Here is a 9962-nt window from a genome sequence, read left to right on the forward strand (position 1 = left end):
GGAAATAAATAAATAAATAAATAAAGTTTTACATTGAAATAGGGGAAAAAACAACAACCAAGACACAAATTCCAGACTTGCCTGTGTGGGTCATTCTTGGATTTAATTTCTGACGTCACGGACAGTAATGAGGGAAAGATTGGACATTGCTAGGGTTGATGAGGGTATGTCTAATTACTCTTTGTCCTGAAAGTTCTTGAAATTTGCACCCGTAAAAATCGCCTCCTGTCTTCACCTGCCCAGTTACGACATCATTTTGGCAGCTAACCAATCTTGTATGCTTGATGTGCTTAATCAAGATGTCATCTCAAGACAACATGAAAACACTTGTTTCCCGTTCTGCTGGTCTTTAAAATGAAATCTAGCCAAAATTTCACAGGCATTTATGGGATAATAGAAGGACAAACAGTTATGAACACTGCTGGAACTTGTAGACTCAAGGAGTGTTCCAGCATGCTGGGGAAGTGTGTGTCAGATGTCTTCTCATACTACTTCTCTTAACATCATGGTCTTAGACTCTTCTTTATGGCAGAAGGTTGTTAAAACCTTTTTCTACTCTCATTAAATAGGCAGTGAAAATCCACGGAGTTCTGCCTCAGATTGTATCTGCACCTCATCAGAGGTGCCGTGGCAGTTTTCTGGGCTAATGCTAGCTTTGAAATTGTTAACTTGGTTACTGATAGCAGGGTAGCGCTGGCTGTGTCGAACTGCCTTTGAACTTGCAGAGGTCATAACCTGTATTTTGGACAGCTCAAGTCAGGATAAAAGCCCGGGAAGTTGGATTCGCTTAATATGAAGCGCTCCTGAGTTTGGACACAGAAATCTCAGAATACTTATGTTTTAAAGTTCCAGTTGGGTCAGCAAATTGGGTTCTGGTAAGGGACTTTGAAAGCCATGCTGCTTACAGGGAAAATGTAATAAGAAAATGGGCTGTGAAAGATTGCAAATAAAAGACTGTCTCAGAAATTAATCAGAAGCAAGCAAGGATCCATAACTGGCTCTTGCTTTGTAGCTTCTCTTTTCTCTCCTTGTTCCTTGCATGTATAAGAGGGGTTACAGTCTCGTTGCTGTGAGCAGCATGAGAGCATCGTGTTGTGAAGTGGTGGGAGGAGAAGGATTCTAATTGCTGATGAAGACTTGCATTTCTTCTGCAGTTATTTAATGGTAATTGGCAACTGATTCTGCAAACCAAGCCGCAGGAGCCAGTGGGTGCTGTAGGGAGCAGTGCTGTTCCATGGCACGTACCTACGTTGCTTATCATTTCACCGAAGAATAATTTTAGGAGAATGAGTTCGCAAACTCTCCTGCACTAACTGGTGAAATTAGGATGAGTGATGGAGCCAAGTAGCATCCTGGATGCTGTTCAAACCGTGCAGTATTCCAAGTGCTGTGTTGAATCGTGGCCAGGAATATTTCATCTCTCCATCCCAGGGTAGGCTTGCGCAGGTACTTCTAGGAGCACACGTGCACCTTGACACTCGCTATCACCCTTGAGGCTCCAGGGTGGCCTCTGCTGCCTTGTTGCCAGAGGTCAGGACAGCTCCATCCCTCAGGCTTTTATCTCATTCGAAGAGAATCTAAGTGGTTCTTGTGGCCAAGCTCCTGAGATTTTGGTATCCTCAGCGTGCTTGTTGACACAGTAGTTTGATCTGTCGGAGGTGACGGTGGGACAGTTCAGTTGGATTTTGACCAGCAATGCCGTGGTTGACTTCTCTGATTCTTAGCTTCTGTGGGTCAAAATGAGCTTGTGGTGCAGCAAATGAATCTTTCAGACGTTGGGTTTCTGTGCTCTTGTATGCAAAGCAGGTGCTTGGGGTCTTCGTTTTTCTCTAGAGAACGCACAATGCTGAAGATCTGCCTCCCCTGGTTGGGCTGTAATCCCCTCACCTGTGGAATCAGCCTGCACAATTCCCATAGACAAGTCTGAACGGTGTAATAGTGAGTGTGGATTTGACTGGTAAGTCTCTCACAGGGGGATTAGACCTTGGTGATCCCGGCTATAATCTCATAGCCAGTGTAGCATCTCAGGTTTCGGAGCAGCGTGTTAATGGGTTGTGTTCACGCCCCGAGACTGCTCGGTTTCTGTTGCAACAACACAGTAAATCACCAGGATATGCGTTCTCCAGCCTCCTGCCACGTGGATTGAGGAGTGGGCAGCAGGCAAGCTTGTATTCCAGTCTAAAAAGGTGATTACAGAATCTAAAAGGGGATCTGAGATAAGGGGCAAGCTCACAGCCAACAGGTAACCTACTCTTCAAAGTAATTTTGAGCACAGATAAGCTTTTATGCTTAACAGGGGTTTATTTGATCAAAATACCTAAAAGCTGCTTCTTTTTCCTTTGGCCTGGATATGGGTTTTTTTCATCCAAAGCAATGGAGGCACATGCTTAGGAAGCTTGTAGTGTTAGTCAGCATTTTATAAAACAAAGGTATCAAAAGTATGACTTGAAGGCATAGTTATTTAAAAGCCTTCTGAAATAAGTAAATGATGGTAATGCAGGGCAGCTTACTTACATCAGAGGGTTTTCCCCTTTTTTTTTAATGGTGCTTTTGTTATTTTAAGGCTTTTAACTCTTAGGGTTACGCAGCGAAATACACAAGCAGAATGCCCTGGTTAGTTCCTGGTTTTTGGGGCATTTTTTAATGATACTGACCATTCTCAAGGTTTTGCTGTGCATTAGAAAGTCACGTGAGGTCAAACTTCTGTGGCCAGTCGAGCTTGGCTCCCAAGCCTGGTTTGAACCAGCTCTGCAGTGTAACAGCTGGTAGGCACCTTAAGAAGCTGCTGCTCTTCAGCTCCAAACTCCTCCTTTCTCCTGAGGGGAAGCTTCTAGATTCTCCTCATACCAACGTTTCAGGATTCAGGCTGGCCCACCTTGCTATGATATGTTCAACATATGTTTGCCCCATTGCTGCACAAAAGGAGCTCTTCTTTGTTGCCTGTGCTGCTTTACCTGTACACGTTTTCAGGATGGGTGCACGTGTTTTTTGGGCAGATTGGAGAGGTGGAGGAGAGTGATGATGTAGCTGAGACACGGGTAAGTGTGTGTGATACATGTGCAGTGCACTGTGTCTTTTCCCCAGAGGCCTGAAGTAAGCGTATTTCTTTTTACACATCTAGGAGATGAGTGATCTGAAAAGACAGAAAATACCTCACACCTTCGGTTGTTACGTTAGCTCTGGCTTACAGCGAAACCCCATCCATTGCTTCCTGCGAGTCAGAACACACTGAACAGCTGTTCTGTGACTGAGTTTTATATTTGTCTCTCCCAGAGGGCAGAAGCTCCTCAAAGGTGCTGTAGGTGCTTTTAAAGATACTTGAGCAGAATTTAAGTACTGCTGTTGCACTTAAAGTTGCAACATGTTCAGCAATTTCCAGGCAATTTAGAGCTGCAGGGTAGACCCCACGTCACTGAATCTTTGAGGATCGGAGTCACATCCTTTGGGTTACGTATTGTGCAACGGGCATGCTAGGTGCTGTCCAGGCCCTCGACTGCTTGGCTTCTAGTTATTTTTCAACGTGCACTTTCCCTAAAAGGTGCAAGGCAATTCTCAGCCCACTGAGAGTGGCCTCAGTAAGTAGCTTCTTTCTGGTAGCAGCAGGTGGGAGCTACATCATCCTGAGCTGAGGCAATCGGCGAGGAATAGCCAGATCGTCGCCTGACGGTGACTGTTCAGCACTGGTGATCTTTCATCCCTTTTGTTCCGAACGGACTGAGCCTATCTATGGGTGTTTTCTGTGCCACAGGTGAGCCTGGAGCGCTGATCTGCATCACGTGATGAGCTGGAGGCAGCAAAATAAACATGGTGTTTGAGAATGGTAATAAGGCGATGCAGATAGGCTACATTACGTGGCTGTAATTAGCAGAAGAACTGCTGGGTGTAGAGGAAGAGATGACTAAATCCAGGGATTCCATCCCTCCATCTGTGGTCATTTTGTTGCCAGCTGGATACGGCCGGGGAAGCTGGTTGTGGTTCTATATGTTTAAATCACCTCCGAGGTGGCTTTTCTAGTTTTATGTGGCCTGCCTTTAGAAGTTGTTAAACTGTTATGCTTGGAAGAGGACTGGAAATCTGACAGGCAAAAAGTGCCCTGGGCGAGAGAAATGCCTCCTGCACGCTCAGTCACGTTCTTTGCCAGGTTAGTAAAGCGAAGTTTAGGAACAGTTTGTTTTCCTTGGTGGCTTAAGCAAGCAGAAGAAACCTGCCCCTCTGCAAGGGAAACAGATTTGTTAGTTCTCACGTTTTCTTGGAATGTGCAGAGAAGGTTCCCCTTCTACTCACCGCTGTGCGATCGGGAAACCTGGGCCAGCCCCATCCATCCCTGGCACCGGCGCTCACGTTGGTTATTTTTTGGCAGAGGAACGCAGCGCAGCTCATCTGGTGCCATAGCCCTTGCCCGGTGTTTCTGCCAGACGAGCTGCTTTGTCACCTGCAGCCTTTCTTAACATCGTCTCCGCTCCGCGATCACACGGTTGAGCTGGCTTTGCCCATGCGGGATGAACACGCTGTTCGTGGTGCTCTTCCCACCGCACGGACCCGCTGCAGCGAAATCCCAGTTCTTGGGAGAGCACTTGGGGTTTATGGGCGTGCAGTGAAGAAGGGGGAAGCCTGAGGGATCCCAGAGGAGGAAGGCGGTGAGGAGTAGCTGTCGCTACTGGCAGAAGAGTTGTTCCAGCCTGCTGCTGTGTTGCCGGCGAAGGTGGCAACACGGAGGGTTCCGCACGGCTGCGTGGGATTGAGAGCAAGCTGTTGAGGAACCAAGTTGGTAGTCAGACTGAAATGTGGGGCTGTGTGTAAGGTGACTTCTGTCAGAAGGCCGTAGTTACCCTACTAGTGTGAGTATTGGATAATACCTGGCTTGATGTGTACTTCTGCAAAGGAAGTTGCTACAAAAACTGAGATAGTTGCCTCATTGTTTTGTGCAATCTGCTTCTGGTAGATGGAGGAATCTTGTCAAATTCTGTGTGTTTAAAAAAAAAGTCATTTGCGCTGAAGAAGATGCCATCTGCCTGTGATGCTCTGATGAAGCTTTGTCTTGTCTGCACTGAGGAAAGGTTTAGTAGAAGCACAGGATCCATGGGTGAACGCCAGAGGTGATCGAAGTCGTGTATCCAGTGCAAATTGTGAAGTTCACGCTCCATCATTTCTGGGGAGGATGGGAATTAACTTTAGTTACTGCTTTTAATTTGTCTGTGGGACAGTAAGGTCTTAATGACCCGGCCTCACAATAGCAAACCTGCTTGTCTTTGCGCAGGAGGAGCCGTAGAACGCACTTCGTCTTTGCTTACCCCACAAATTGTTTTCCAGTGGTCGACTGCTGGAGTGAAACGGGCTTTCTGGTGCCAATGCAGTGGAATAACACCTGCACCTGCTGGTGGAGGAGCTTCCTGCCTTTTTGTTCTAAATGTGTTGGGTTTTTTTCTTGCTAGGCTAAAGAAATTCTTACGAAAGAATCGAATGTTCAAGAGGTACGTTGCCCCGTCACTGTCTGTGGAGATGTCCACGGTCAATTCCACGACCTTATGGAACTCTTTAGAATTGGTGGGAAATCACCAGACACAAATTACCTGTTCATGGGAGACTACGTAGACAGAGGCTATTATTCGGTGGAAACGGTGACTCTTCTAGTAGCATTGAAGGTATGGTTTGACATTTTTTTCGGAAGCAGCCTTGGGCAAAACAGTGGTTTTGGGGAGTTTGGCAAGAATGGCTCCTCCCATTGATGCTGCCATTGGCCTGAGCTAAACGGATGTAAATCGAAACGCGCTGATGGACACGTGCTGTTCTGCAGGAGAGCCAAACGCGTGACTGCTGTTGGAAATATTCTGGTAGTGTTTCCTTCCGTAGCAACGGTACAATTCTTTTGTTAAAGAAGCGTTTTCTTTGTCAATAGGTGCGTTACCCGGAACGCATTACAATACTGAGGGGCAATCACGAAAGCAGGCAAATTACACAAGTGTATGGCTTTTATGATGAGTGTCTGCGCAAGTACGGCAACGCCAACGTCTGGAAGTATTTCACAGATCTGTTCGATTATCTTCCGCTTACAGCTCTAGTAGATGGCCAGGTAAGCCTTGAGGAAGGAAAACACTCCATGTCATACAGGTACACTGACTGTATCGTCTGACCTCGGCATGAACACTCTCCAACAAGCTCACTGACCTTGTGATCTGAATTTTTTTAATTTTTTGAAAGAAGAATTTAGTGAAGTGTTAATACAAGTTGATGGTGTGGGAAGGAGCGGCAGGATATCGTGTGTATGGTTCATTCTAAATGACTGCTCGACAAGTGGGAAACCCCTCGTGATACATTAGATGTGAGCTAAGTTGTGGCTCTAAGGCAAGATATTCTTAAAATAGAAGGCATGGCTATTCGTGCTGTTGCCTTCATCTCTGTATGCAAAGCGTAGTCTTGTAGTTTTGTTTCCTTCTGCGGGAGTTAAATTTGGTTTCTCTGCTGTGAGGGTGAGACGGCTGTAATGGTAAAAGTATAATAACAATTAAAACCAGCTGTTTCAGAGATCAGTCTTCTCCTAATGATATGCACTGAAAGGATTGCTTTTTGTTCTTTTTCCCGGAACAGATATTCTGTCTCCACGGTGGCCTCTCTCCATCCATAGATACACTGGATCATATCAGAGCTCTCGACCGCCTGCAGGAGGTTCCACACGAGGTAACAGGAAAGGAAATACATCCCGAACTTACATGTCTGTTGGTGGAAAATGCAAACTTAGCCTCACGCTGAAATCTGCTTAGAACAGTGAGACACACGGTTACACTGCAGATTATTGCCTTCCTACGAGCCTGTGCAGATGAGCGTAGGTTTGGGCAAAACATACAAGTCAGTATACTCTGATTACAGCAATCTCCAAAAGAAGAGCTGTGGGGTTTTTACAGCTGTTGCACACAGAATCGTGCAATTTTTTGACTGTCACGCTGACTCAAAGAATAGCATTAGGCAGCAGAAGGTGTTATTACCTTCAGCCTCATCACAGACTTGCTTGTGAACAGTTAGTTCATATCCTCCTTGTGGGTCATTTCCCTGTCTTTAATTTTTCACAATTTGGCCGGCATGGATGAACCCATCATGGGACACACACACCTTCTCACGTGGCCTTATTTTTACTGTACAGTGAGAGTCGGGAGTAAGAGTGTGGCTCCACTCTCCACATCTTTCTGTCTGGTCGAAGTGGAGTGATCAAACGGTGTGAGTAGGAGAGGAAGGTGGAAATGGTTTTCTGGTTATGTGGATCGTTTCTCAGTCAGCCGCACACATACTAATTTCTCTGGGAAGCTGGCTGACTGATAGAGTGAGTAACTAACTGATAGTGTGTGTTCAATAAACTCACGTGCAGAGGACACACTGGCAGTCTTTCTACTGTAAATGCATTTTAAAAGTAGCTTTTTAGAACCATCTTACTGGTGATCTAACTTCACCTTTTTTTAAGGGTCCTATGTGTGATCTGTTATGGTCGGATCCGGATGATCGCGGCGGCTGGGGTATATCTCCGCGTGGTGCTGGCTACACGTTCGGGCAGGATATTTCCGAAACATTTAACCACGCCAATGGTCTCACACTGGTCTCCCGTGCTCACCAACTCGTCATGGAGGTAGGGCAAGCGCTCTGCTCGATGGGGCTGACGAAATAAGAGGTGCCAATTCTTGTCTCCTCTGCGAGACCTTCCACTGATGGGTTCACATAAGCTGACACTTGGATGTTATGCGGATAAATACCAAAGCGGGACTTGAATCAGGTGAAAGCAACACGTGAATAAGGGGATGTTCTGCCCTTCATTCCCCGCTCCTTTCCAAGTAAATTGCCAAAGGGATCCCATCACACTCCATTTGTGGAAGGAATAATCTCCTTGTGCGCTGACCGCTGTGCTTACACTGCTGCGGCATTAGGCAAGCTGTCCTCTAATACCCAGAGTCAGATGTGACGGGGATTAAGCCGTAATTTTGGCTTTTCATAGGCTATTCCTGTATGTCTTGCTGGAAAAATGCCAGGTGGGTCAATGGGGCAGATGTATTTTTAAAATCTAGTTCAAGTAGATCCCTTAAGTACTGCCATGTGTCAGAAGTCACTCGCGTCCAACCAGACGAATTCTCATTTGTGGCAGGTGGAAGCCGTAGGCGTACCTAAAAATCTCCGAGTTTCTTTGTGGTACAGTCCACAGTTTGTGTACGAAATGGATACATGAGCGATGAACGGCCCATCTCTCTGTAGAGTTGTTGAAGCTGGTTTTGCTCGGTGCCTAATTCAGCTGGAAATACGAGAAATCTGCAGTTTCCCAAATGCCTTGGATCGTTTAAGAGGAGCTCTGCAGAGAGGCTCACGTTTGTGGATTAACAGAGGCCTTTTTTTCTCTTTTTTTTAAATTTTTGACAGGGTTACAATTGGTGCCACGACCGAAATGTGGTTACCATTTTCAGCGCGCCCAATTACTGTTACCGTTGTGGGAACCAGGCTGCTATCATGGAACTAGACGACACTTTAAAATATTCCTTGTGAGTAACCTGACTCGGGCTGTTCTCCCTTCCCAACCTGTCTGTATTGTGAGGAGCCTCTGATCCTTTCCAAAGGGGTTATTTCACAAAAAGCTGGCTCAAACTGTTGTTGTGCTCTACCTGCAAGAATGTCTAAAAATAATTAGTGAGTTAAGCTCTTAAAATCTTCTCTTGGGGTACTGCATTATCTCTTCATCTTGGCTCTCTGGAGAGTTGGAGCTTCTGCATTTTCATAATCCTTCTGTCGCCCAAGATTGATGGAGAGAGTAAAGACCGATTGATTTACGTATTTATGTTTATTTTTGGTAGCATTAGGCTTTGTAGAGGTGGGTAAGAGAGCCTGAACTTTGCTTTCAGAAGCGGTGGGGGGCTGCTGAAGTGCTGACTGCTGGGTGCTGTTTGCTCTGTGAGCAGCATTTCAGCCAGCCAAAGAGTTTTAACTCCCTCAGTTGCTTCTTTTGGGACCTGGGTAAAGCGACAGCAGCAGGAGACTAAGCCTGGTATTTATTGCAGTGTTGGGAAATACCTTGGGGAGGAGGTAAAATGATGCCTTTTTCTTTCCCGCAGCCTCCAGTTTGACCCAGCACCTCGTCGTGGAGAGCCTCATGTTACCCGTCGTACCCCAGACTACTTCCTATAAACCTCTCCTAACCTTTGTAGAAGGAAGTACACCTGGCATTTTAAAAAAAAGAGCAACAATATTTACACGTTTCTGTAAGAAATCAGGGTTCGTCTCAACTTCAAATCCCCATCATGGACCAAAATGTGCCATACAGAGGACGAAGAGCGTTTAGCACAACTTGAGACTGAATTCCTTAAAACACTATGTATATCCTAGACCCATCAGTCCAACAGTCAGTTTGCCTGCTGTATTTGTAGTCATTGGGTTTGCGTTTTGGTTTTGTTTTTTTTTCCTCCTTCTGGACTGTTCAGAGAAGTAACTCTAATAATACCACCTCCATCTCGCTTCTTTGTAAATTTTTTAGTTCTAGTGTTTAACTGGCGTGAATTAGAGTTTATTTGCGAGGGAGATGCACACTAACTTCTTCCCCCTCCACACACACTTTATTTTACTGAAACATCGATTGACTTAACTGGAGAAAGGAAGCGATTCCTGCTTGGGAGTGCGTTGTCATAACACGGATAAAAAGCGTTCCCGTTTTAGCTCGATTCCCATTCTGTGTTGATCCTGTCCGCCCCCCTTTTTTTTTTCCCCTTTTTTTTTTTTTTTTCTGGTTGCCGTTTTGTTTCCTTTTTGTTATTTCCCCTCTCCCCTCTGTATATTTGTCCTTGGAAGTGCTTGCAGTCCTCCTCGCTGTATCACACCCCCTCTACCCCCCAAAAAAACCCCAATAAACTTACTGTTGTCAGCCCCCCCCAACCCGTGGTTCTGTGCTGCATCGGGGGCGGGACACCCGGGGTGGCACCGGGGCGGGGCGGAACGGCGGGGCC

General features: G+C 46.0%; 1 protein-coding gene across 1 annotated transcript; it reads left to right on the forward strand.

Annotated features, from left to right (window-relative positions):
- Positions 1-475: 475 nt before the first annotated feature.
- LOC104269155 (serine/threonine-protein phosphatase 2A catalytic subunit beta isoform-like) lies at positions 476-9614 on the forward strand. The gene is made up of 7 exons (XM_009874482.1): positions 476-535; positions 5433-5642; positions 5897-6070; positions 6586-6675; positions 7451-7612; positions 8392-8510; positions 9078-9614. Exons 1-7 carry the CDS (start codon positions 476-478, stop codon positions 9148-9150), a joined length of 888 nt encoding a protein of 295 aa, XP_009872784.1. The 3' UTR covers positions 9151-9614.
- Positions 9615-9962: the final 348 nt, after the last annotated feature.

Source organism: Apaloderma vittatum, unplaced genomic scaffold, assembly GCF_000703405.1.
Source record: "Apaloderma vittatum isolate BGI_N311 unplaced genomic scaffold, ASM70340v1 scaffold15450, whole genome shotgun sequence".
Classification (NCBI taxonomy): domain Eukaryota; kingdom Metazoa; phylum Chordata; class Aves; order Trogoniformes; family Trogonidae; genus Apaloderma; species Apaloderma vittatum.